At 52.6% G+C, this 27,731-nt stretch overlaps 1 protein-coding gene across 4 annotated transcripts; it reads right to left on the bottom strand.

The window, feature by feature from the left end:
- Positions 1-690: 690 nt before the first annotated feature.
- MSI1 (musashi RNA binding protein 1) lies at positions 691-27,196 on the bottom strand. 4 transcript variants are annotated; one of them, XM_031592230.2, is made up of 16 exons: positions 27,001-27,191; positions 26,695-26,735; positions 26,495-26,576; positions 26,296-26,380; positions 21,862-21,903; positions 20,172-20,264; positions 10,696-10,744; positions 8,579-8,661; positions 7,917-8,034; positions 6,780-6,860; positions 5,436-5,492; positions 3,210-3,260; positions 2,670-2,738; positions 2,393-2,547; positions 1,905-1,970; positions 693-982 (listed from the first exon to the last, which is right to left on the bottom strand). In XM_031592230.2, exons 1-15 carry the CDS (start codon positions 27,057-27,059, stop codon positions 1,929-1,931), a joined length of 1,107 nt encoding a protein of 368 aa, XP_031448090.1. In that variant the 5' UTR covers positions 27,060-27,191; the 3' UTR covers positions 693-982; positions 1,905-1,928. The 4 variants fall into 4 exon arrangements, with proteins under 4 accessions (XP_090008632.1, XP_031448090.1, XP_031448091.1 ...); XM_031592231.2 differs by lacking the exon at positions 3,210-3,260 and having other exon boundaries at positions 705-982; XM_090152504.1 differs by lacking the exon at positions 3,210-3,260 and having other exon boundaries at positions 707-982; positions 27,066-27,196.
- Between the last annotated feature and the right edge of the window lie 535 nt (positions 27,197-27,731).

Genomic DNA, 27,731 nt, shown 5'->3' on the forward strand with positions numbered 1-27,731 from the left:
GTTTCACCCCACCCCCACCCCCCCTTTCATCTCATCAGAGGTCTTAAAATCTTACAGTAAAAGGTGTACAAAAAAAGAACGGAGTCCTGTCAGGATTCTGCTGGAGAGTATTGCTCACACTGCTGCACCAAGTCCAGGACCTGGAGCTGCTCCTCGGAGCCAGGCTGCGCGTGGCAGCCAGGTTCAGCTCGCGATATTTACATATTATACAGGAGGAAAAAGAAAATCCCACGTAAAACTAAACCTAGGAAAACAAAATTCTTTCAGCTGTAAGATAGTGTTTTTCACTTAGCAAAATATACATTTGTTTTGTTCCATAGCGATGTCCAACGTTTTCGGATCCTTGGAGTTTCACACTTTTCAAAGCCTCACATTTACAAAACAGAAACAATTAAAAACAGTTTCTTTAAAAAAAATAGAAATACATCAGTTCCTCTCAGCCTTTGCTCTCTCTGCGTCTCTTTCTTTCCTTCAGAACTGCATTCTCATTACATACCGTGCTTTAAAAACACTGACGACAACAACAACAGAGTTGAAAATATTCAAAACAGTTTCAAAGCCAAATAAAAATACTCCTCAATAAAAACTACCTAACACAATCACAAAGCCAATTCATAAAATATGTCTACTAGCTCGGGAAAGAGCAAACAACAAAAAGAAGGGGGAGCCCCCAAAAAAAGATAAAAAAATAAAATAAAAAAATAAAACTAACAGCTAATAAAATAAATAAAAGAAGAACCGGTGGGCTGGGGGCAGGGAAGGGGGAAGCGTAAACCGTCGGCGGTTAGTAAGAAAGCGAGATGATCTCCTCGGGTTCAGTCCAGTGTGGTCTGGTCAATGGGAGAGATCAGGGCAGGGCGGCAGGAGCCTGGCAGCCAGCCGGCAGGTGTGCAGTTTGATTCAAGAAGAAGGGAACCGTGGCTCATCCCCCGAGGCTCACCAGACCCTCCAGCCGCTGTCCTCGGTTCGGTCACTGGGGAATCTGCGAGACACAGCAGGGGAAGAAGGGGCAGGATCTAGAACACCCAACAGCTTTACCTTTGGGGCTCTCTTCCAGTGTTACGTGGCAGAAATGCTCGATATCCGGACCTGACCCAGCACTGACTTGCTCTGTACGCTGCTGGCATGGCACTGAGCATAGCAGAGATGATTCCATGCTTAATGGCAAAGTTCAGACCCAGGAAACAAGGTTCCACACGCTGTGCAGCCGGCCTGCCCCAACCTGCAGCACTCTTGGTTCCACTCTTGGCTATAAAGCAGGGTCCTGCCATTTCTCCAGCACTCAGCTCAGGCTGCTGTGGGGCCTTCCCTTCAAGTTTTTGCCCTCTTTTTTTGAAGCTTTTTTTTTTTTTCTTTTGTAAGCCAACAAAATTCAGCCATGTTTGCAAAGCAGAAATCATCTGTCTCAAGCCCAGCTAAGCACCAGAAACAAACTGATAAGACTCAGATCCCTCCGCCCTTCTTCTCCTAGACAGGAGAGGAAAAATCCTGTTCAGCAGGCCATGATGAGGCAGCCATGAGAACAAGCAGCCATGCAGAGGAGGCTCCCCCAGCCACACAGTTGAGTCAGGCTTGCCACGGGATCACCTCTGGGCCATGATTCTGGCCAGCCCTGAAGACTTTTCCCTCTTGCTGTCAGTGCTCTCATTTCCTTCCCCTCTGCACCCAGACCTAAGCAATCTCTTCACAACACTCTGCGCCTGGAGAGCACAAGGCAGGAAGCAACCTGCCAAGCCTCTGGTGTGGAACAGAGCCCTCAGCTGGCCAGAAGAATCTTTGCACAGGCTGGATTGAGGCAGCAAGCCTCCCAGCAGCCTTCACAGCTCTTGCTGGGAGCCCAAACACAGGGACCAGCTCAGAATGTCATTTCTCCCACTACCTGTTCCTGTTTGAATTTCTCTTACCTCCTGCCTCCTTGGTCCCCAGCTTCAGTGATACCCATTGGTAAAAGCTGTTGCAATCAAGGGACCCTGCATGGAAGGAGATAAAACTCACTGTTAATCAAACAAAAAAAAAAAGCCAGGAAAATTACTACCAACACAAATTCAGTCATGCCCCAGATGCTAGGAAAGCTGGCTCCAGTTGGAGTTGGTAGGTACAGAGAGTCCCAGCAACCTGAAGCAAACTGTGTCAGGACCAAGATGAGCTCTTGGGCCAGACCAGGGAAAGGTCTGGAGATCAGGACCTTGACCAGGCTGAGTAGAGCCATTGGAGACCAGGGACGCAGGCTCCAGGTGAACTGGATCTGCATCCTGCACCAGCAGTGTGCAGCCTGGGGCTCAGCAGGTGGCAGCTCTTAACAAGAAAGCAGGCTGCCCAACGCTGCTCGCCTCCATCACCACATGAAGATGTAGTCCTTCCCTCTGTGAAGAGCCCAGGGAGGAACACTCACCCCTAGGCTGTGGCCAAAGCCAGTGCTCGGGGCTGGACTGGCAGCGCTGATGTAACTGCTGACCCCTGAGTCCTGGTTGGCGGCTCCATAAAGCTCTGCCATCGGCCCAGGGCTGGTGGTGCCCAGAAATCCACCGGTGCGACTGGGGGTGGAACCTACAGGAGGCAGCAAAACTACACAGTGAAAATCCCAAAAGTGCAACCCCATCCCACCCCCCTCCCACAGCCCATCAAACCTCCGTGGCAGGACACCATGCCAGGGAGGCAGTGGCAGTTACCTGTCCCTCGCACCACAGCTGCTGCAGCTGCTGCTGCTGCCATTGGTCCATACGCAGTGAGGGGGATTGCTGGAAAGGAAGGAACAGGCATCTCAGGGGCATTGAGGTTAAATGGTGAATTCCTCTACAGGAGCATTTGTTTCCTGCTGCAAAATACCATCAGCCTAGTGCATCACACAGCACATCTGTGGATGAGAACAGGGGAGCACACAGCCTCGCGTTGGTTGGTTGCACAGTGAATGTGCTGCAGGGGGACACTAGCCATGCTCTGCTAACCCCACCTGCTGGAGCAGCCGAGGGCGTGATGTGAAGAGCTGAACCAGAGAGCAGTTTCAGATGCATCCATCGCTCCTTATCTTGCAAGGTGCAGTTAAATCTGAAGCTACAGATCCAGATTTAGGCTATAAATGTGGAGAAATCCAGTAGCACAGGGACTGTGGCTAGCAGCTCAGTGTCCTGAGGCACAATCCCCTCCTCTCTTTCCTTTGATACTAATATTTGAATAGCCTCTTTCTACCTATTTTTCCAGTCAAGACTCACCATCCTCTCCACTCAGCTTTCCTCCTGAACTGCTCAACCCCTTGCTGCTCACTGTAGAACAGAGGAAGCATACACCTAGGGAGCAGGATCTAGAAATGGCTTAATTAAAACAGTAAGTCTTAGTTTATACATAGCAGTTCTAATTCTCAACTCTAGTGCCAAAGGCAACCAACCCTCAGGGCAGGAGGCATCTAGCCAGTGTGTTTCTCTTTGCCCTTAAAATGACTGGGTCAGCATTTCATGCTCGAATGTGAAATTCACTGTGATTCTGTTTAGAGCACCATAAAAAGAGGTCAGAACAAATCGATCTTGGTAAGGCTGAAATCCAGACTAGCTTATAAGGGAATATTTAGTAGCAGGCACCAGTCTGTTTCAAACAAACGTCATATGGGGCTTCTGTCTGGGTTTTCTGCTCATCCCAGACCCTGGGCCAACATGAGTGTGTTGCAACTCTGCAACACCCCCAGAGATGCTGTTCTGGGAAGGAAAGGCTGCTGGCAGCCACCCTTCTGCCCCCCCACTGCTTCAAGGTCCTAACACACGACCGAATTAATATGATTTTAATGAGGATGGAGGGCAGGTCTTCTCACAGATTCTGGTTCTTTTTTCAGGAAAACCCTTTCTTGCTTTTGTAGTCTGTCTACAGAAAAACAGGTTTGTGTTGTGATGACAAAGCACCTGCACACTGTCACCCTGCACACTGGAGCAATCATCCCTGTTTGTGCCATCCCCTCAGCTCAGTCCCACTTGCCAAGCACTCACTCCAAGGCACAAGGGCCCTCAAGCTCACAGGGCCTTTGTAGAAATGGAAGGGGCCCTGCACTTTGTGGGACCAGCTCCAGCCTATACATGGGAACTGCAGCTCTCGACCCAGCCAAAAGGCTGAACAGTGGCTGCTTAGCAGTAGGTAATGGCAAGGGAAGAATGCCACAATCCCCAGCTGGTACTTCAGTAAGGCACTCAGAACTGTAAGCTGCCATGGCACTCAGCCAGGAGAGCAGCATTAATAACTTCTTGTTTTGCAGAGCCCTGGTACACCCCAGGCAATCACCTCCACAAGGAGAGGCACAATCCTGCCTGAAGGGAGAAGCACTTTTGCCAAGTCATCAGTGCTCCCCTGCAAATGTTATGGGGTTTGCTGGAAAAATGACACACGTACATACAACTGGACCTAAATCTCTTTCGTTTGGCAACCAAAAGGCTTAAAGTTAGGGGTCAGGTGCTTATGCAGTTGCATACATGTTATCCGGGAAGTGTTTTATTGGGAGAGCTAGGATTTAACCTTTTCCTACCTCCCTCAGGACAATTTATGCCTTGGTGGCTGCCAACCTCAGCAGACTCCCTGAGGACTGACACGGTTTTGTGCCACAGAAAGTGATTTCAATCCTGTTTGTACTGATAAATCCAGGAGAGCTTCTCAAGAAGCTTTTCCACATCCCCATTGCAGAGAGATTCACACCCTGAAACAGGTGGGGGCAAGGAAGCGCTGGAGAGGAGGAGCACTATGGAAATGAGATGGCACAAGGGGAGCAGGGTGCTACACAAAGCTGATCTTCTACAGCAAATACCATGGACACAACAAGGCTGGGGAAAACATGGCCACGGGAGGGAGAGTCAACAGAAGGAGCATCACCCAGAGAGAAAACATTGTACATGGTCCAGGGCTGAGGATCCAGAGAGTATTTACACTGTGAGGACACTGAGTCAGGACTAGTCCCTGGAGAATAGCCCTTTGTTTCCATTTCTCCCCTACAATACAGTGGGGGACTTCACCCATTTCCCTGTGCAGGATATGTAGAGTGACGAGGAGTGCCCCACACTTTCTCCTCCCTCCCAGCAGTGCAGTACTTGTCCTTGCAGCAGATCAGGTTAAGGTCATTTGTAGACCTTTGAGAAGCCACCCTGCCCTCTAGACTTTTCCAGCTCTGGTTTACATCCAGCCCAGGGCAAGGAGCTAAAATGAGGCAAGCAGCAGGAAATGCCACATAGGAATTACATGCCTTTACTTGGTATGACCTGCACTGCCCTTCCCAGAGGCAATGCCCTGGGCTCTGATTCCCTCTCCACCTTTCCAGCCCCAGCTTTTAACAGAGCTTGTACAGATGGAAGAAGAAATAAGAAATATTTCCAGCCTAACTGTGCCAGGCTGCAGAGCAGCAACACCACTGGAACAGCCCAAAGCCCCCTTCTCCCAGCTTGTGAGTTTAGGAAATGAGTGGGACTGACCTGTGAGCTCAGGGAGGACGGGGGCACTCGGGAGAGGGGTCCGCTCTACACGGAACTCTAAAAATGAAATGCAAGACAGCTTAGGAACTTGTCAAATGCCCCGAAGGAGACCCCACAAACGGACGGCAGCCAGGGCTGCTGGAAGAGCAGCCTGCAGCCAAGCTGCAACCAGGCAGTGCCATTTCTAAACTAATTTATAACTGGTGCTGAAAGGTGCTGGACTCCTGCCCCAGAGGCTTTAAGGATCTATTTATCCTTAGAACAAATCTGGCAAGGCAGAGCAAGTGCAAGCTTTACCCGTGGCCCAGCTCAGCAGCCTCAGGCCTGCCCTGGAGCGCTGCTCCACAACTCATCAGATCTGACCTCTCAGCTGCAATGGCAGTAGATGATCAGTGTGTGTCAGACTCAGCTGGACATGGTTTTTATAATGAAACACTCCAAACCACAATGACCAAGACCCATAAACTGGACTCACAGAGCTTCCAGGCAGCTAGGAGGCAACAGCAACTTTCAGCCACAGACAGCATGGGCTCACCACAGGCAAAGCAACAACTTCCCACTCCCAGCCCCTAACACCAAGACTTCATATATAAATCATTAAATTGAGAGTTGAGGTCAGGAAGGGATGCTCAGAGTTGTCACTTCTCTAGAAAATAGCAAGATGGCCTTTTCTCTGAATGTGCTCTGCCTCAATCCCCAGGACCACAGAGGAGGGGGAGGGAGAAGAGGCCCCATTCAGCCTGGAGCAGCTGTGACACAGCAGGTTCCAGCCATTGATTGCAGGGTCCATGCTCTGAGCACATGGTGGGGCCAGGAGCTTGATACTACTCGGTACACAGGGGGCCTGCAGCCCACCGCCCCAGCAGATGTTCTCCAGGGGCTAGAAGTGGCCCAGGCATTGGTCAGAAAGCAACTAACATTGCAGACATCTCATCCAGCAGTTCCCAAGCCCATGGAAAGCTACACTTCAAACTCCTGTGTTATTTTCAGAGCAGTGGCAACTCTGTTAAAGAGAGACAGACACACATAAAGGCAGCAGACAGGCAGAGCTGCAGGGGCCCTCCTGTGTAACAGCAGCAGCCCTACAGAGGAGGCTAACATGAAGGGCATCAGAGCAGCCTAGGGCTTTTCCTGTCACTGGGGTGTGAGGATAATCCTAATGAAGGACAGGCTGCTCCCACCTATTCCAGGGCTTTTCCCCTCCCCCTTCCACATCCGTCTCCAATTTAAACAAAGAGCAAACAGGGAAGAGGGTAAAAGGGGCACAGCCTGGGTCATGGATCATGCCAGAGAACCCCATCACCTGCAGGCAGACAAAAATACCGAGCAGGGAGCACCACTCACCAGGGAACTGGTAAGTGTAACCAGGTGCAATGCCAGTGTAACTTCGACTCGCGTAGGTGGCAGCTTGGAAGCCTGGATAACCTGGGGAGTAGAAAAGTGCTGTTACTGCAAGCTCGCAGTGACCTCTGTGACTAGCTGCTCACAAGCAGCAAGGAGTGTTAGAACAAACAGGACTAACAGCAGAAAACCCAAGAAACTGCTGAGGCAGAGAACAGGATGTATGTGAATCTGAGCTTTAACAGGCCCATTAGATTTTTTCATCACTGCAAACATGTAAGGACATGGAGGTTTCCTTCTCAGAAGCTCACAGCTCTGCAGACTAAGGCTTTCTGAGGCATCAGATGCATTTAGGAACAGGAGATCAGGGAGGTGGCAGCATTTGAAAGGCTGAATAGCTCTGAGTCACTCAGAGGTGCCGGGCAAACACGGGCAGAGTACTGCTTCCTGGTGCTGGGCACAATGCCTCCCATTCCCAGGAAGCCATCCACCCCTACAGGCCTATGGGAGCACAGGACATCGACTCAGAGATGAATATTTGATTTGAGATCTCTCAAAGAAACAAGTACGTGGACTTTGCAATGACTCAGCTTGAGTCTTGCTACTTGAAAATTCAAATGGCTTGGAAAATGCAAACCGTGGGCTGGAGATTTGTTTTCCTTCAGTAAGTCAAGTGAAAACACTGGAGAGAAAATATGTCCTTTTGGGAGTTTTGCTCAGTGGCTACCTGAATTAATTCATCAGAAAGCCTACAGAAGTGCAGGAGGAAGATATTTGGGCACAGCTGAACCGAATGTGGAATAACCTCTGTCCTATTCCACGCTGGCCATTAGAGAATTACACTATCACAGTGCAGAAATACAAACCGAGCTACAGAGAGCCCGTTTCCCAGCACAGGGCTCCTCCGGACAGTTCCTAACGCAGGACAGCAGAGACAAGTTTGCAGTTTCTCCAGGTGCCACCAGAGGGCAAGTTGCGATCACAAACGGTCCCGATGCTCCCAGTGTCCCCAGCCCCGCACCACGGAGAGCTGCCCTTGGCCGCCCTGCTCGGCTCAGCGCGCCAGGAAGCGCTCTCAGAATAAAACCTCTAAGCTGCTGCCGGGCACGACCGGGAGCTGGGATCCGTCCTGAGGCTTACCCAGCATGCCGATCCCGAGCATGAAGGCGTCCATCCCGTAAGGCATGACTCGGGACCGCCCTCGTGCTGAGCCTGTAGGGGACATCACCTCCTTGGGCTGGGCTTTTTTGCACTCCACCTGCCACAAGAAAGTGAAGATCAGACTTGGCTGTGATTGGCACGGAGCATTCCACTGGATGCACAGATCCTAGGCTGTGGGCTGGCCAGGCTGCTACTGGGATAGCACTTCTCAGCCCCAGCCAGTGCCACAGCTTGTCCCCATGTCCTTCCCAAGGCACCCTGCATGCTGCCAGCCTCCCCTCTGCTCTGCAGACACAAGAGACAACGAGGAGCTCAGACACTGCTCTTCTGCCCTCCGTGTTCCACACTCGGCCCTGCACAAGGTTCTCAAAGCATCATTTTCCTCATTTCCAAATAAAGGTAACATTCTGCTCCTTACTGGGCCACTAAGAGTTTCACAGTAACTTCAAAACCCACAAGAACTGTACAATTCCTATTAGCAGGTCAGTCATTTCCCCATCATGCTGGTTCACAGCACAGTGTTTCCTTCCCAGACTGGCTGTAGTGGGGAGAAGAATCAATTCCCCACAGCAGACAAAATGCCTCACATTGCCCCTGTGCCACTGCCCAGCTCTGCATCAGCACCTGTCCCAGGCACTCACCATTTTGTTGTTAATCTCATGGAAGTGGATTTCACATACTTTTTCCACAATGTCTTCACTTTCAAATGTGACAAATCCAAACCCTGAAGAAAAGGCAAAACTTCTTGGTCAGGCCAGAGCTCTACAAAGTTGGATCCCATTACCTACGCTGTCTTATTGGTAGAAGAAGAGGAGCCACAGGCTTTGTGGACAGCACAATCCAGCCCTTGAAAATAGTTGTCCCTCATCTTCCTTCTCCAGCAAATCCTGCCTTTGTGTGGAAAAAAACATGGCCATCCCATATGGATTCCCCTTTCCTTCTCTTTTTCTATCTCCCACCCTCTCTGAACCCAACCGCTTTCAAAACCAAGTTTTGTTTTGTTTTGCTTTTTAACTTAACTATTTGCAAGACAAACCACATGGCTGATAATGTTGGGGAGGATCCCAGCAGACGCTTACACAAAGAGAGCTGAAGAAATGAACAGCTGCTTGCCAGGACATCCCCATCCATGCTAAATGCACCAGGCCAGCAGTGACAACCTGCATGTTTCCTCTTCAGCCACTACTATACCACTGGTACAAGCAAGCGAATATCAGCAGTGCAGTTGTACAGAGCAAGACAGAGCTGCACAGATAACCCACAAGCAAACGGATTTGCCAAGTTTCATCAAAGCAAGTTTAGTCTCTGTCATAAGATAGGACAGCATATCCCAAGTCCATGCCTGCACCTCCTTTCTCTCACCAAATCCTCTGCTGACATTTTTGGCAAACACCAGCTAGGGTGGGCAGACTAAGTTTAGCTGACTGCAGCTCTCTCTGAAATCTGAAGGTGGAGGATCTCTAAATTTGCTATATAACAAGATCAGCATTAAGCAGAGCTTTCCGCTTTCCACTTTCCAGAACTGACCTGTTTCATGGTGCTTTAAAATAACTTTTAAGAACAGATGGGGATCCACTACTCTGAACCCCACTTTTTTTTCCATGTTACATGTGAAATCACTCTCCATAAACTCTTCCTGTCTGTCTGTGCCCAGGTAGTTATGGACCAGTCATCTCAACATCTACGAGTGGGGGGCCTCAGGAATTCAAGAGTGAAATCCTGATGCCAAAATGAGCCCTGAGACCAGCCAGACCTCCGCCAGGCCTGCTGCACCTCACACTGCTGACATGGCAGCATGCAGCTCTTCCTGTTCCTTCTGAAATACCCAACAATTCTTTTGTTAACTACTGACTGGAAGGTACCCATGGAGTAACAGGGGTTACACCATTTATTCCCTTTTAGGATAAAACTGGAACACCACCTTAAGGCAGGCAACCAGAACAGACCTAATGGATGGCCCTTAAAAAAAGAAAAAGGAAAAAAAAACCACCAAAAAAACACCACTGTTTCTGCACAAAATGTAGCAAAAGCAGAATGAAGCGTCCCTTTGCTGATCTGGGGACAGAGGTGCCTGGAAGTGTTTCAAACAATGCAGACAATGGCCTAGCACAGGGCTGCTACTGGCCCCAGTTTGGAAGATGCTAAGACCAGGTCTATAGATTAAGTTGTCAATAAATCTCTGAGCTAGTGCAATATGGGTGCCAACCCTGGCCATGCACTGAGGCAGTCCGAAGACACACTTGGAGGATAGGAGACAAGGATACCCATGGGTGGGTTGGGTCCAGACACAGCAAATATTGCAGCCTTGTTCCCATCCTGTAACCAGACTCCACCAGGGCTCGGGTAAGAAAAGGTGACCTGGGAGCACAAGTGGGCTCCATGCCGAGGAAGGGGTGAGAAGCAGGCAGTCTTCAAGGCTCTCATGTCAGCGTTCCTGGAGCTCGGATTACGCAGGACAAGGTAAGACACACTGCAGGCTGGAGCCACAGAGGTAAGCGGGAAGGGGAGGGGGCTGCCTCCTCTCACATATCTGCAACTCATCGAGTTTACAGCACAGGAAATGCACTGGACAAAAGCTCTCTGTGCTGCAAGGGACGCCGGTAAAGGATGCAGATGCAAAAGGATGGGGCAATTGGAGGCAAGATAAAGAGCAGCTGCAACCCGAGTGCCCTGCTGCTGGGATACCAACCCCTCCCTACTAAGGCAGGAGGGGAACCCTCCCTGCTTCCCACTCCTACGGCCAGAAGATCGCTCTCACCTCGGTGTCGGTTGGTTGTCTTGTCAAACATCAGCATCGCATCATCCACCTGCAGAGAGAAGGGCTCTGATCAGATTATTGCTCCTGTCACAAGCATCACTGACATATTTACAAAGACCTGGCCTCCCAAAACCAGAGGGAATAAGGACAAGACTTCCCACCCACACGAAGGAAACAGTGTGTGTGCAAACTATGCTTCTGGTACTGCACCAGGCTCATCCCACAGCACAGGCCGCCATTCCCCTGTCCACAACTGAAGCTCCCCCAGCCCAGGGCAGGTGCTGCTGGGCTGAGCCCCTCGGCCCGGCCCCAGGCCCCACCAAACCCCCCCTCCCCACGCCACAGCCAGCGACCCCAATTGTTTGCCTGCGGCTCCAGCCGGGGGGCAAAGAGCAGGGAAGGCATTGTTCCCAAATCCCAGCCTCAAAGGAGAGGGGAATTAAAGGGGGGGAGAGAAGCAAAGCTGGAGAGGGGAGAGGAATAAGGGGCCTCCCAGCGACAGGGGAAGCGGAGGCCTCAGACAACAGAGCCTGCCTGGGAAAGCTGGGAAGCGGCCCCCGCCCCCACCCCGAGGAGCCTTTCCTCTAAGTGAGGTTTCCCACTGCTGGAGGCTGTAATTAGAGCAAATTTACTGCAAGGCCTGAGTGAGGGCTGCCTCCCGGGGGGAGGGGCGGACGGCTCCCATCCCCCAGGACCAGCGGCTGCTCTCCCCCCCAGCAAGGCGAGCCGAGCCCCCTCCCAGCACATCACATGGCCGCCTGGTGCCACTTTCCCCCCATCTTCCCGCTGGGCGTTTCCTTGCACGGACACATCTGCACCGCGCCGCAGGTCAGGCCGAGCAGGGTTAAAAAATATACTTCAATCCCCTCTGTGTAAGCCCCAGTGTAAACCTGTCCCACTGACCCATCCCTCCTCTCTAATACCACTGCCTTAATCCGATTATGAAACTGGACGTGCAAGTGCTCGGGGGAGGTGACGGCACTCTGCGTCCAGCAGCTCCCATGTGCAATGCAGCCGCTCACCAGCTCTGCAGCAGGAGCCACATCTGCACCGCCGCTTCGCAGCATGGATACAGGCAGAGCCCTTCCCTTTAACCCCACACCAACAAATAGGGCACCCGGCTCAGCTCGGTGCCCTGATAACGGCAGGAGCCATTCCTCGCGTTTCCAGCAGCACCACCACGAGCAGACAGACGGCAGCACCGATGCCCTTGGGCTCGTCCGACACATCCGCCCTATACGAGCGAGGTGACAACAGACAACCTGGCTGCTGCTCCTCCTGCCCTGGTGTCCCTCTGCCAACACAGCACCCGCAAAAGGCAAGGCAGGCACAGGGCACGTGGCCCCACTCCCAGCTGTGCCCCATCTCCCTTTGCAGCTGCGCTGGGGGAGAGTAGATGTGGCTTAACATCTTTCGAGGTTTTACTGAGTTTTATTGGTTTAGGCCAGATCCACCCCCGTGCAGTGCAGGGAAAGGCTGATGAGCACCGGCTGCTCTCCTTCGCAGAGCCCAGCGCATCCAAACACACATCATCAGCTCATGGCAACGGCGCTCAGAGACAAGAAAAGGGCAGCAGCTCCATCCCACAGCGCCTGCAGGCTGCGAGCCGAGCCTGCCTCGGTGGGGTCCTTTTAAGTTCGAGCTCTGAAATCAGGCCGGCGTGGCACGACACGGCCGCGCCTCCCGTTACGAGGTACAAACGGGACCGCAGGACGCCGGCACCCCTCAGCCCAGCACGCACGGGAGGCTCCCGGCGCCCTTCGCAGAGGTGAAGCCGGGCCCCGCGGAGGAGCCCCGGCCTGGCGGCCATCGTGCCGTGCCGAGCCGTGCCGGGCGCTGCGGGGGTCTCCCGTCGCCCCGCCGCCACAATGGCCGCCCGCCGGGGGCCGCGCCGGGCCCCAACAAAGGCGGCCGCCGGCGGTCCGTCTCCGCGGCAACGCGGCCGCCAATCGCAGCCGCCTCCCGGATTAGAGCGAGCGGCCGGGCCCGCACAAAGCCGCCCCGCGGCGCCCGCTCTCTCCGCGTGGGGAGAGAGGGAGCGAGGAGCGGCCGGCGGCGCCCAGAGGGGAAAGTGGAAGGCGAGGGGAAGGAGCCGCCATGTCGGCACGGACCGCGCGGCTCGCAGGCGGCCCGCGTCCGCCGCCGGTCGGTGCGGATCGACCCGTGAGATCCGTACTCGGACAAAGCCCTTCGCGCCGGGCGAACCGTCCTTCTCCTCCTCCCCCCCGCCCTTAAATAAATATTTGTTTCAACTCTTTAAACACGGCCTTAGCAGCAGATCCCTTTACTAGAAAGCTGCCGAGCTGCTGGCCGAGGCTCTGCCGGGAGCTCCGTGCCTGGCGGGCCGGCGGGGGCTGCCCAGCAGCCGAGGGCACGAGTGGAAGGTCTGCAACGTGCGGCCACCGAGCGGATGGTGCCTCCTGCGTGTGCATGCGTGTGTGTGTGCCTCCTGTGTGTGTGCATGCGTGTGTGCCTCCTGCATGTGTGTGCGCATGTGCATGTGTGTGTGCATGCATGTGCATGTGTGTGTGCATGTGTGCCTCCTGCATGTGTGTGTGTGTGTGTGCCTCCTGCGTATGTGTGCATGTATGTGTGCCTCCTGCGTGTGCGCTGTGTGTGCGTCTGTGTGCGCCTCCTGCATGTGTGTGCATGTGTGTACACCTCCTGCATGTGTCTGTGTGTGTGCATGCATGTGCCTCCTGCATGCATGTGTGTGCCTGTGTGTACACCTCCTGCATGTGTGTGCGTGCATGCATGTGCCTCCTGCATGTGTGTGTGCACGCGCATCCTGTGTGTGTGCGCACCTCCTGCATGCAGCCACAAGGGTCAGGCAGGGAGGAGAAAGGAGGGCACAGCTCTCTAGCTCTCCTCCTTCTGAGGAGGTCAGGCTGTGAGAGGCACGTGGCAGAAGGAGTGTAGCTACCACATCCCTGAGCCTTACCCCAAAGGTAACATCACCACTCTGTTCAGCTTTGGAAACCAAATGGAAGCAGAAGAAAGGCTTTGGCTTACATACATACATACATACTGCCCCTGGGGAGGAGCCTCTCCTCCTCCTGCAGGGATTTGGCACTGCTGCAGGTGGGCAGCAAGAGATGCAGATGCCCTTCTTGCACCAGCACCTCACACACAAGGCGCACAAAGACAAGTTTCACAAAGAGAACCTCCACCAAAGCAAACAAAACATCCAGGTGCCCAGACAGGAGATGTACCAAAACAATCCCCCCTGGCTTGGGCAAAAGGCCTGACTGTTATCAGTGACCCAGTCCCACTCTACTATCTCTCAGCCTTCCTGAGACAGCCATAGGTCTCTGCAGAAGAGGAAGCTGATGACAGCCTCAGATTTAAGAAACAAAACAAAAAAAGAAATACACAGATTTGATGGAAAATGTGAGGTGCATTTCCATACAGGCAGATCTTGAAGACAGTTGTAAATATTCAAGCAAATGCTTTGCAGAGACAGGTGCCTTCTACCTGAACTGCTCACCGGTCCTAGAAGGAACCATGGCAACATACTGGCAAAAAGGTAAAAGAATAATAGCTGGTGAGGCAGCTTCAACACGGAAAACATAAACCAAATGATCTAAAAACCACTCAGCCAAGGGAGGGCATTAGCAACCTGAGAGCTTCTCCTGGCTGCTCAGACAGGGCAGGTTGATTCTGCTGATTCTAAGGAGAAGACAACCCAGAGCCTAACTCCATGGAGCAGCATGCTGCACCCACATGGCACCAGGCTCTCCTCCTTTCTTACTCTTTTCTACAGAACAGTTCTCCAAACTCTGGGAACGAGACTAAGCCAATAGATAGGGCCAGCTCCGTGCCACAGGTGAACAGGCAGCCTATCCAGGTGCTCTTTCCTGCTCTCACACTGTACTGCAGGCACCTGGCAAATATCAAATGAACCACCGAAGACCTGAATGACCATTAGTGCTCCAGCATTTTTGGCTATCTGCCTACCAGATGCGGAGCACAGAGTAGCCTTTGTTCCAAAGGCTTTGTTACCACCAGCCAAACTGCCTACTGCCACAAGAGAGGTGATCAGATTCCCCTTCTCCTCCCCTCCCCATCTGTTCATTGCAACCCAGTTACGTGTGAGAATTTGCATAAGTTGCCCTCTGATCTATGGAAGAAAATCCAAAATCCAGTTTGGAAATCCAGAGCAGGTTGACAAGTAGCTTTGATCGCTGAAATTTCCAGAGAATGGCAGATTAAAGATTAATTAATTAAATAGCCTCCCAATCCAAAGTGAGGGAAATCATGTCTACCGTAAGCGCAGGAAACTTTCTTCCCTTTAAAGAAACTCACTATCAGTATCTAAAGGTTTTCCAATTAGTCAGCAGGAAAACTCATTTAACATATCCAAGCCAAGCACAACATTCTTCTGGCAGGTGTAGATGAATATGTATTTATGATAGACACGCAAACTGTCAGTAAAACCAGTGCACAAGATGCAGGGGTTTTTCTCTTGGTCAGAACAGTAGTAGAGCTTTCGCCTGAGTGACATCTCAGAATCTGTCTTAAGCAAACGGTCCAGAATTTAGACCGAGTATTAGATGGCAACCTAAAGGTCAGAATCGTACTCTGACCTCAGCAGATTTTTTTTTCTTGCTTGCTTCCAGGATATTTTTAGAGATAGAGAGAGCAGGTCTCTCTCTGGGCACGATCTGCCTCACTGACAAGCTGAGGTTTCATGAGCAGCTTATCCAAATGTGCAGATCACCTGCAAGCCCAGGGAGGGATGCAGACTGTCTTCAAGTACTTTTCAAGCACTCTTGGAGCCACAGCTGATTAGTGAGTCATGCAGAACCCTCCTTGTGAATAAATTTTTTGCACTTCTTCCTCACTCAATGCAAAACCATAAAAAGCCACCAAGCACAAGACAGTGGCCCAGGCTTTCATTCCTTCCAGTACCTCTGCATTTCTAGCTTCTGAAAGGAACAACTTCTCTACCAATGACAAATAAAAGCCAGCTTGCACCAAGAGGAGAGGTCCACATTGCCCAGCACACCCAAGGCATCCACAGCAACCACTTTCAGAAGAACATACAGACAAAAGAAAGACATGATAGACCCCAGAATTCTCCCTCAGCTTCCAGTCATTTGTGATTCAGGGATTTCCCAAACTCGAGAGGGTGTCTGTGTATTGAAAAGGCTTTCCACATACTTGTCCAATCATTTGGGAATCTACATAAAATTTATCAACAATAGCCTGGGGCAAAGGTTTCATGGTTTATTGACAAAAATAGACCTTATTTGTTTTGAGCCTCTTACCTTGCAGTTTATTCAACCCTCTCTACCCCAAAACCTCATCAAATCAACCTTTGACAAAGAAAGATGGTATGAGGTTGTTTTGTTTTTTTTTCCCAGTTATTATTTGAAGTAAAATAACCTTGCCTACAAGCTCGGAGACCAAACAGTCCAAAGAAAGTACTCTGATGGGCAATTCCATTTCCCCCTGGAAAAAAAAGAACAGAACAACATATTCCCACAGGTTGATGTAGAAAAGGAGGAAGCTAGGACTTGAGCTTCAGAAGCATCCTCACACATGCTGAGCAAGACAGAGAACCAGCTATTAGCTATGCCTGAGGTGCTACTTACAAGATATCTTCCTCCTTTCTTTCTGTTTCAGGTTTCAGTGAGGGTGGCACCCTGAATCTAAAGAGGCTGTTGAAATACTTCCTTGTGAAGTCTCAAGATCTCCAATGCTCTCCAACTTGAGCCAAGACATTTGGCTACCCATACCATGAATGTAATTCTCTGGACTTCTACAGTTGAAAAAATCTTTAGAAAGTATGTCCATGGTCTCAGCTCACACCTCAGAGACGCAGGTTTTGGAGCCAGAAGTATTTCCTAGAGATCCCACTATGTTTAAAGCCCAAGCAGCTGCACCTGACAAACAAAAGCCATGTTGAGAGGCACTTCTCAGTCTCTCTCCCTGCACTAAAACAAAACAAACCAGAAAAAAAAAGAAAAAAAAGAAAAAAAAGCCACTTCGTGTTTCTTTTCCCCATGAAAACATTCAGCCCATATTTTTCATTCATAGTTTTGGGGAAAAAGAAAGTATCTTTTCTAAGCAGAGAAACTCTCATATTGTATTTGGAATCACTTTTTTTTTTTTTCCTGTCAAAACCAAGTATTCTGATGCAAAGACTTGGGGTGCTACTCTATCCATGTCTCCCTTTATCATCAGTATTGCTCAGGGATTTCCTTCTCACACTTCTTCATTTTTCTTTTGTCACTTCTATTTACAAAGCTCAGAGAAGATTTTGGACTTGGCAAGGAAAGAAACCAAAACAAAAATAGGACAGTAGGGAGAAATGCCAAAACAGAGATGGCAGTCCTGGGAATTTTGTGGGATTTTTTTTTTTTTTTTTTTTTTAATGGAAAAGCTTTTCATTTTGAAACCAATCAAACTTCCATTATTTTTCCTGCTAGGGAACACTAGAGGCTCCAAGTGCTGCTTCTTATCCAAAATGCACCAAAACCAACTAAACTACCTTGGTAGACTCACAAGATGCAATTCACACATTTGGACAACAGAACATGATCAGAATCTCATTTGACCTTGTCTGTATTGCAGGCCATGGAACTTCCTCTCATAATTCCTACAGCACGTGCATGCTTTCTGGCTAGACTAGAATGTATTTCTCAAAAAGCACCTATCCTGATGCAAAGGTTTCAAGGTGGCAAGTCTTAGGCCTGCAGCCTCAGGATTACTGGGAAGATAACCTCCAGCAGCCTGAACAGAGGATGACCTGTCTCTGAAGCCAAATCCACACTGAACTGCCACTGAAGACTGACTACAAGTCACCCCCAGGAGTCTGGTAGCTTGGTTTTGCAGAATCAAGACAGCATGTCTCCCATTTCAAACCCCTTCAGAATCTAACCGTTCTCTGACAGGAGGAAAGAAGAGAGATTTCTCTCCCTGACAGATCCTGGAAAAACAGGAGGTCACTCAGAAGAGGAGGAAACACAGACAAAGCCAGTCCTCCAAGAAGGGCATCCTTAACAGCTCCTTTTCAGATAGTCACAGTCCAATCCCAAATGACTTGAACAGCTCTTTTTTTTCTTTCAGAGAGGCTTTATAAGATGACATGACTGAAGCTTCACTTCTCACTTGGAGTTGTCTTAAATTAAGGAGATGAAAGACCACAAGGGCAGGTGCGGTGTCTACCTTTAAAGAAGGGATCCTAAGGAACCTGTGAAAGCTATGAGGCCTCAGAGTATCATAACAAACACCAGAAGAGCCTGTGCACCAAAATCATGTTCTCCGTAATAATGACTCACATCTGAAATTGCAGCAACAGGCTTTTCTTTGCCCTAGAAACCAGAAAGGCACATTCTGAGCCCGGAACCCCAGCTCTGATGGCCACAGAGGCTTTCCTCTGAAATGTGTTTCCACTGATCACACAAAACAGCTATACAGAACCACCAACTGCAGAGAATTTCTTGGGAAACAGTTTTCCTGGCCTTTGATGAATTATTTGAGGCATGGCCTAGAAGATAGTTAAAGGCCAGGAAGCATGCTTTAAACCAGAGCTCCGAGGAACCTCCTCAGCTCATACAGCCAGATGAGTCAGAAAACTGCCCCAAAAACAGAGTCTCAATGTGACCAGCCCTGACCTCTCCCCACGGAAACTCCCAAGAGCAGAGGCCAGCTGCATTGGCCTCATGCAGACTTTGAGCACCGGATGTCATCCAGGATGCTGGTTCTACAGCAGTGAATCACACTGAGCTATGCAGAACTCTCCCTTCTGCCCAGACCCAGGAAAACAATCTGACACAACCAGTTCTTGCCAGTCTCCTGGTGTCAGGACACCTTTCAACACGTGACATTGAACAAGAGGAACACAAGAGGATAACATTCCAAAAGAGCTGGAAAGTTCTTCTGAAACTAGAACAACAGACAGTAACTGCTTGTAAACTGAGTGCTAGGTGATATGCCTTCTGCTTCAAATTAACAGAGGTATAGTTAAGGTTAAAAGGGGATTATGGCCAAGACATTTTGGTTTCCTATCGAACACATCCAGCAGCAGCAGCACAGAAACACATGCAGCTAACAGACTTCAGACGACGGACACATGGACAACACCACCTTTAGTGGAGCCCTTCAGTGACACCATGGGACACAACAGAGCTTGCTTATTTCTAACAGAAAATAAAAACCATATAGCAGTTACAAACAGCAAGTGTGAGGACTTCTGATGACTTTTGCCATTACCACTCCCTTAGGGCTGAACAGAAACACTAAGAAGTTCCACTTTGCAGCCATGACAACATCCCAGAACACGCACAGATTTGGCTTTCAAAGCTGAGTAAAGGTGAACTAACTGAACTAAAAATCGTACCAAATTTTCATCCAAAAAGTTCCAATTATGCAACGAAACTGATTTAAAATCTCCCCTCCTGTTCACCAACTAATGTACCTTAAAACAGCATCACCTTTTTGCATAATCTTTCAGAAGAAAATGAGTAGCAAAGCCTTTATCCCTCACACTCTTCACAGCTGCACATCCAGGGTGTAATCAGCAACGTCCTGGCCAGGCTGCCACCCAGCAAACCACATTCTGGCCAGGCAGGAAGCTCCCAACAGCTACAGAATCCAATGTTTCTCCCCCAGAGCAACAGTAAGTGCACAATGCTACCAACAGTTACAGTGCCCTGTCCAGAAGTGACCACACACAGCTTCTGGCTACAGTAATCCCATCGGTTCCTAAAGCCATTACAAATCTTGGGACCCTTCTAGTATTACTGAGTTGTTCCTGAGGACACTCACAGCTTCCTGAAGCAGCTGAAAGGCCAAGACTGAGCCTCGCACATCCTCCAACTCTGCTGTTACTCATGATTTGCACACCTGGCTGCCAGAGAGCAAGGGCACAAACAATTTCAATCCACAGAAGCCTGCTCTCCCCTGAGCCACCAGCTGGCACAGAAGTCCCAGGCCAACACAAGGCACAGCAATTGTGCCAGTTTTTTCTTCAAACATCCAAAAACAACATCAGCACTTGCCCAAGACTCAGCAGGGGAAATTTCAGGACAAAAAGGCTTATTTTAATAAAAGATTACAGAAATACCAATCACAAGGCTTAAAAACAGACCAAAAATCACAGGTTTGATGCTGCAGCAGCCCTGTTAAGAGTGTCTGCAAATCTTCCTTCAGCGTTTGAACAAACAACAAATCTACAGGACTAAAATCTCATAACCAACCTCTGAATAGGGAAAAAAAATGGAAAACCATTTCCCTTAACCCAGGTCTCAGTGACTGCAGGAACAAGCGCAAGCTCTTTGTTTCAAATCTGCACAGGGCTACGGCCCCTACAAACACATTACAGATACCTAACCTCTGTAACTGACCTTCAATTTACTTAACCCCATGCAAAAGACTTGCAGGCTCCTAAACCCACCTCCAAAAGTTCATAAAACTCCTGCTTGCCCCAGAAGCAACAGCTTTGATCCAACACCACTCAAGAGACTTACCTTCCCAAACTGCTCAAAATACTGTTTCACATCCTCCACAGTAGTGTTCACTGACAGACCACCCACAAATATCTTCTTCGTTCGGGTCACCATCTGGAAAAGGGAAGGACAGGAATTCACCAAATAAACTGAGAGCAAGTGGAGAATGAGACTCAAAAGGCCACTAACTCACCCTCCGCTGCCAGGAGGCAGCTGCCTCTTGGCTGCAGTCAATCTCTCACCCACTCAAAGCGCCCCAAATGCCCACACCAGACCCTGTGTGTGCTCTCCCACAGCAGCTCAGTGACTCCATCTCCTCCTTGCACAGCACACTACAGCCTCTCCTCTCACTAAGCCACTGCCTTGGCACCTTTGCACCCCAGAGAAGCAGACCTCAACTTCCCCAGCCCTCCAGCTCCTCCCACAGCCCTACTGCTTCACACACCCAGCCTCTTCCAGGCTCCCCTGGAGATGTATGCACTGCTTCCCCAAGCAGGAAGTCAGGCTGGAGGCCCTCCAGCACAGGTAGGCTCTCCAGGCTTCACCATCCCAGCTACCTAACTGCACAGCACCCAGCCTCGAATGGGATAAGACTCATCACATACCACTGCCCAGTCACCTCCCAGTTGAATCTTGTTTGGCTTTGCAAGAAAGCAAAGAGAAGACCTCTCTGCCACTTCTTGCTCATGCTGCTGGGACAAGGGAACAAACTAACTGCCCTGAGAGGGGCCACTGCTGCCAGGCTGAGACACACTAACATCCTTTCAACTGGCTCTCCAGCTGCATCCTCCCCTTAGCTGCTTGGCTACACCCCTGCTCTCAGAGGAACACATGGTCCTAATTACCCCAAGGAGCATAGGGCTAATCCACAGCAATTCCCTGGCTTGGAGAGCAGCCCGTTCTAACACTAAAGCACCTTCTGTCACCAAACTGCTTAATGGAATTAACCCAATTCCTACCATGTGCTTCCTGGCTTCAGTTACTTGGGATACCTGCTCACCAATTGTTCTCCGTGCCTGATCCCCCCTTCTTCCCTCCAGCACCAGCCTTCTCCTCCCTCTGTGCTTCTCCACACTGCTTCTCTGCCCAGCTCCTCCTCCTGTGACAGCACACGGAACTGAGATCCCGAATTTTAAAACTCCCATCTAAGAACAAACCTAAAAGGAGATCCAAAGCCTAGTAGCAGTGTCCAGCCTGCTACTGGATCCTCAGTTAGAAGTCTCTAGCTGCACACTTGGAAAGAGTTCCTGCAACTGTTCACTTCAATGCCAGTCTTGCAGACAAGGTCCTTCTACCTCTTCCAGCACAAGGCCACTTCACAAAACAAAATCCTTCACCCCTTTCCTGCCATACACACATTCATTCACACATCTGAACACACAACTCCCTTTTCCACCTGTATCACATCACAGCACAGAGCTGCCCTATATCTCCTTAGGCCTGCAACTTCCAAAGGACCAGGTTCACCCTGGGCAGAGTTTATTTTACCACTTTTAACTATTGCATCCCTCAGTATAACTGAGGGAGGATGCTGGTTCTTCCAGCAACACACAACCCCAGCACTGCACTGCACACCTGAGAGGAGCAGCTCGCACTCCAAGCAAACCAAGAGAATGACTCTGCTGCATGCACTGCAAACCCACGCAGAGGGACAAAATTCACCCCCACCAATTGCAGCCCTGGAGGGACAATGCCTGCCCACAGAACCCACCTTGGGCTGTGCTCGGCGGGGGAACGCTACCTTCGGGTCAATCTGAAAGAGAAGACAAAGAAGAGGTGAACACACTTTTGTTGCCTATTTACAAACACAGCATTTCCTCCATGTGCACAGCTGTCTCCACCCACGTGGTACCTTGCTAAATACCCGAAGAATCTACCTGAGGTGCATAGAAGCAGGCTGCAGACATCTTCCCTGCTCGGTAAGGTGTAATCCATGGAGACTACAAGTCCCAGCATGCAGCAGTCTGAATCCAGCTGAGCGCTGGCCAGACGGCACCCGAGAGCCCATCACGTGCTGGGATTAACAGGCTCGGCTGCACCCTCCCGCTCAGCCTGCCCCCGGGTGCCCTCCATCATCAGGGTCATATTAAAAGTGCTTTCTTTTGCCTTTTTGCTCTCCCTCCCCCTTCACTCTATCTACAAGCACAGAGCTCACCTGGTTAACGACAGGGTAGAAAAGAAGCAGCGTGCAAAAAGCCCAACGTTTCACCCCAAAAACAGAGGACGAAGAAATAAAAGAGCAGGCAGGACGCTACCAATTAAACACAGAGATCCAGAGCTGCAGACGAGCAGGGGCTGTGGCTGCAGGGCAGCGTGCTGCCCCTCTCCTGTGGGCCACACTGCACACAATGAAGCAATGCCTCCCCTCTGTGGGCCGAGCCCTCCATTGTGCTTGCTCGGCTGCTGCACAGACCTGCTGCTGGCCAAGCTGCTGGGCTCTGCACCCCATCCAGGTGCTGCTTGTTGTGCTGGAATCAGCATGGATGAGCTGCATGCAGCATGTGCCTGCATCAGCCTCACAGCACCACAGAGCTGGGCATGCAGCTGCACACCAAAGATCCACGAAGCTTGCGCTCCTCCTTCTTTATAGCCTATTTTTACAGCAACTCCTGTAAAGTTACATCACATCAGGGATGATCCAGACCTACAAATCAGCTTAAGACCTGTGGTAAAGGCAGGTCTGGCTCATCCCCGTGCTTGGATGGGCTGCAGCTGAGAGGGCAGCCCAGAGAACCATCCCACCCGCCAGCAGTTCAAACAGCCCAAAGGAAGCCGTGTTACTTCAGCTCCTCTCACTGCTTTGTTCAGCTTTGCAGCCCTCCTGCTCATCCACACCGCCCTGCAGCTCGGCCTCCCCAGGCCCTTCTACCAGCCTTCCCCACCTCCATCCTGACTCACAGCCTACAACATAAATAAACTCAGCACGTAAGTAAACAGAGGCAAAAGTGAAGAGCACAAATAAACTCAAAAATAAACTTCTCTCCCCAGGCTGCAAGCGCAAGCAGATTACTGTACCCTCTGGGTGCCTCCATGGGGCATCCGAGCTGTCCTTCCCCTCCTGCACACACGCACGCCCTGCCGCTTCCTGGCCAGCACAGAAACCCACGGTGAATTCTGAGGACAGGGGACGGCAGGAGACCAGGAGGCTGATGGCAGATAATAAGCAAAAACAATAATCTACTGTCTTTTACTTCTCAGCCAGTGTCATTCAGCTCCTGCCAAGAAGATGCTTTCATACTCAGCAATGCTAAGCTCGGCCTCATTTTCTCATTACCCTGAGTGTGATCAACTGGGCAGAGATAACGCGTCCTCCTGGCTGGAGGGAGCAGGCAGTCATTGCACGAATTCTTCTGCACAAGCAGCCATTGTGCAGGTAGGGGAGGCCGGGCGCCCGGCAGAGGGGCAGCCCTGGGAACACGCAGAGGGAGCGAGCTCAGCACCGGACTCAAGTTACTAAAACCGGACCGCTCCTCAGCGGCTGGAGTCTAATGAAAGCAAAAGCACTGGTACCTTTTTCCCTAATTTCTGGTGTTCAAACAAACAGCCCCGGAGGAGTTGTGTTTCAGTGTCACCCACTGACGTAACAGATCCTTTTCACAAACCCAGATAGAAATCTGCTAAGAGCAAAAGCATTCAGAACTGTTCAGATTGCATACAAAAAAAACAAAACCCCATGTCAGGCTGTGGCAAGCACGAGTCACCTGAGCACAAACCGCATTCGCTTCACCCCACGAGGCACTAAGGACAGGAATCCCAATGATGCTGTGGGGTACCTGATGCTGCAGGTGCTTGTGCAGCAGGCTTCTGATGCATGGCACGTGGAGCAGATCCTGCACAGAGCCGGTGTTGTGGGCACCCTGCAGCAGGGCAGGACAGGGAACCCCAGACCTCACTGCTGGGTCTGCTCGGTCACCGCACCCCTGCGGCCGCCCTGCCTCCATCTGCCAGCACTACATCTCTCCTCCACAAAAGAACAAACCCAGAAAAAAAAACTCAGGAACGGCAACAAAGAAACGAGTCAGCAAAGCAGCACCATGGAGCCCGCTCTTCCCGGAGCACATAAAGAAGAAGCTCAAGGCAGCGGCCAGCTGCAGCTTTACAAAGTCACGCAAATCTTTTACCTTGAGACGGCAAAGCCAATTCTCATATCAAGTATTTCCATAAATAACCCCACGAGCTGCTGCAATCTAGCTTACAAACAAAGAGAAGTCTGAAAAGCACAAGGTTTCCCCGGAGATTCGGGCCAACAGCGCTCGTTAGGATAGGGAGAATTGGAAAACAATGAAGCAACAAGTTGGGCAGCCACTGTCTATCAAACGCTGTTTACCAGGAGACACCAAGCCTGGAGAGAAGGCTGTCCTCTCGGGCCACCGGGCCTTTTCCTGCATAGTTTCATAAAACCCTAAATTAGGATTCAGATGAGTTTGTGTCATTTAACCCGTGACTCACAGCAGAGCCTTTCAGCAGGCAAAAGGAGGACAGAGGCTCCACGCAGCACCACCACAGCACCAACCGCTCACCCGGCAATTGCTGGGCAGAACACCCCAAAACATCCGACAGTTGAAAGCCAACCCAAGTGAAAAACAGAAAGGATGGGGAGGAGGATCAAAGTTCCTAACAAAGGAAGGACCCTTTGGAACAGCCCCATTCTCTCTGCCACGCCAGGAAGGCGAGTGGAGCAGATGCAGCCGGGAATTTCAATGGCCGGTCCCCATGTGCCCTCTGTCACAGGGCCGTCTGCTCCCCACAGCGCCCGTCCCCTTGCCGTCCCTCCCCAGCCCCACGGCGCACAGCAGAGCTGCATGGCGCAGGAGGCAGCGAGAAGAATGGAGCCTCGGGATGGCACTGTGCTCCCAGCCGGCAGAACTGCTGCTGCAGACCTCCATCCCTTGCCTTTCCAAGAGGGTCTACACTGACCAGGACTAGCTGATGTGATATTGCATTTACGTGGACTGGTAAGGGAGAAAGAAGGAAGAAAAAAAGAAAAAATTAAAAAAAAATAAAAAAAAAAAACAGAAGAAAACCCCTGGGTCATCCTCAAAATACTTCACCACAAACCTCCCCAAGAGCACAGCTCCCTTTACACCACTGCAGGAAGGAGGTTTGGAAGACCTAGGGACCCAGGCTTGGCCAGGAGGGCTGGGACAGGCTTAACCCGGAGCTGCCAGGGGGAGGAAGGACCTGTGCACATCAAAGGGAGCGAGCCAGGCAGTTTAACAGGAACAGACATAAATCTCACTGCAACCCAAGCCGTAAACCCTCAGAAAGGGGGTCTTGCTCTTCCACAATAAAGGCACGGATGCCCGGGCCACGCTGCAAGTAAAGTTGAGCATTTGGACTCCTGTGCGGCCCGTGCCTGGCACAGAAACACCTCCCTGCACCTCAGCACCACCACGGAGCCCCCACCACTCCCCATCCCTACCCTCACCTTCACCCCAGGGCAGCAACATGGAAAAGGAACCCAGGGCAAGGGAAGTCACTAAAACCATGGAGCAAGGACCTCCCACTCAGACACCCCCACCCCCCCAAAATTGAGCCCACACATCTCTGAGCGCTGCAGCTCAGCTCCCTGTGCCATACGCCACTGAAATCTCCCGCGGAGCTCAGCTGGGGGCCCTGGAGCTGCAGAGCGAGAGCAGGAGAGAGCGCTGGTGGCCCACATGGGCGGGCGCTGGCCACGCTCGGAGACAATAAAGTCTTGAACCTCCGCAACCGTTACAAAAACTTCACCTGGGGAAAGCACCAGGGCACGAGGAATGAATGCTCTGTGCCGAGGGGAAAGCATGGGCCGTGGGGAATGGGGCTGCCAGGAGGGAGCAACCCTCGGCCCAAACACCCTCAGCACAGCCAGGCCCGTGCATCCCGGCTCACGGAGGGGCCTCTGATCAATGGGAAGAGGATGGCCGCCGCCAGGATCCGCGATCGATGCCCGGACGTTGGGTCAGCGGTCAATAGCGAGCACGGAGCGCGGGCAGTAGCTCCGTAACCAGCTGATAAGTGGGGTGGAGAAGGGCCCGATCAATCTCTATCGGTAATCGATAGTTTACAACCTCTAACTGGAAATCAAACACCGCAATCGATGGCTGCTCCGAGAGCAGCCGCTCCGCCGGCCAACGCACCCCTGAGATGAGAGAAGTCATCTCACCGTCTTGGAGTCCAGTTCATGTCTGGATTGGGCCAGAACCTTGTCGACGCCAGCCTGGTCCATGAACGTGACGAACCCGAAGCCCCTGAGCCCCGCAGCCCGGGCAGGAGAGGGGATGCGGAGAGAAGAGAGAAAGTTGGTTAAAGTGGCGGCCGGGCCGCGGCGGGGGCGAAGGGAGGAGCGGGCCCGGCCTCCTCACCTGGATCTCTTTGTCAGCGGGTCCCGCATCACCAGGCACTCTTTCACCTCGCCGAACTGGCTGAAGTACTCCCGCAGGCCCTCTGCAAGCACAGCGCCCGCCGTGGGTGTCCCGGCCCGCCCGGCCCCTCGCCGCCCCCCGGCCCCGGCCCCGCCGCCCCCCGGCCCCGGCGGCAGGTGCGGGGCGGCCGCGGCGCTCACCTTGCGTGGTCTGCCAGCTCAGTCCCCCGATGAACATTTTGCTGCGGGAGGAAGAGAGAGAGCCGTGAGCGGGGCCGCGCCGGGGGGCCGCGGCGCCCCGCGGGGTTGGCGGCGGCGGCGGCGGCGGCGGCGGCGGGGCCGGGCGGAGAGGGGAGGGCGCGGATCGGCCATGTTGGCAGCGGCACCGCCGCCGCCGCGCCTGCCCGGGCCGGGCGGCCGGGGCCGGGGGGAGGGGGCGGCCGCGGCCGCGAGCGGGGCCAGGGGGGCGGCGGAGGAGGCGGCCGGCGGCGCCCGCCGCTCCGGTACCAGGGGTCGTGCGGGGAGTCCGGGGAGGCGAGGCCGGGCTGGCTGCCGTCTGTCTCCATTCGGACCTCTTCTCCCTGCGAGGAGCGGCGCCGCACTCCCGGGGCAGATGAGCGCTGGAAAAGGGGCCGGACGGACAGGCCATGCTGCCCCCTCCCCCGACCCCTCTCCGCCGGGCGGGGAGGGAGCGAGGGAGGAGGGCCCGGCGGGCACAACCTGCCCGGCTCCTCCCACCCCCGCCGGCCCGCCGGCCGCCGTGCGCATAAAACCCGCCGGCGGCGCCGGGCCGCGCCGGGACCGAACGCTGGGAGCCGCGCCCGGACCGCGCCGGAGGAGAACGAAAGGCGGCGGCGGAACAGAGCGGAACGGCGGCGGAGGCGGCCCGGGGCCCCGCGGGCGCTTTGTCCTCGGCCGCGCCGCTCCGCACCTGCGCTGGCGGACAAAAGGCCGCGGGCTCTGCCCCGCCGCTGTGGCCTCGGCCGGGCCGGGTCCGCCGGGTGCCGCGGGGCGAGGCCCGGCTCGGGCCGCTCGAGTTCGCCGCGGCGGCTCCGGAGCTCCCGGCGGCGACGGAGACGCCGGCAGCGGGCGGGTTAAAGCCGGCGGGCGGAGGGCCCGGCCCGGCCCCCGGGGCTGCCCTGCCCGCCCGGAGCGCTGCCGAGGCCGCGGCCCCCGCCGAGCGGAGGCTGCCCGCGGGCGCGGGATCCCGGCGGGGCCGCGGGCACGGGAGGGGACGG

The sequence above is a fragment of the Phasianus colchicus genome, chromosome 18 (genome assembly GCF_987193195.1).
Source record: "Phasianus colchicus chromosome 18, bPhaCol1.hap1.1, whole genome shotgun sequence".
In the NCBI taxonomy this organism is placed as follows: domain Eukaryota; kingdom Metazoa; phylum Chordata; class Aves; order Galliformes; family Phasianidae; genus Phasianus; species Phasianus colchicus.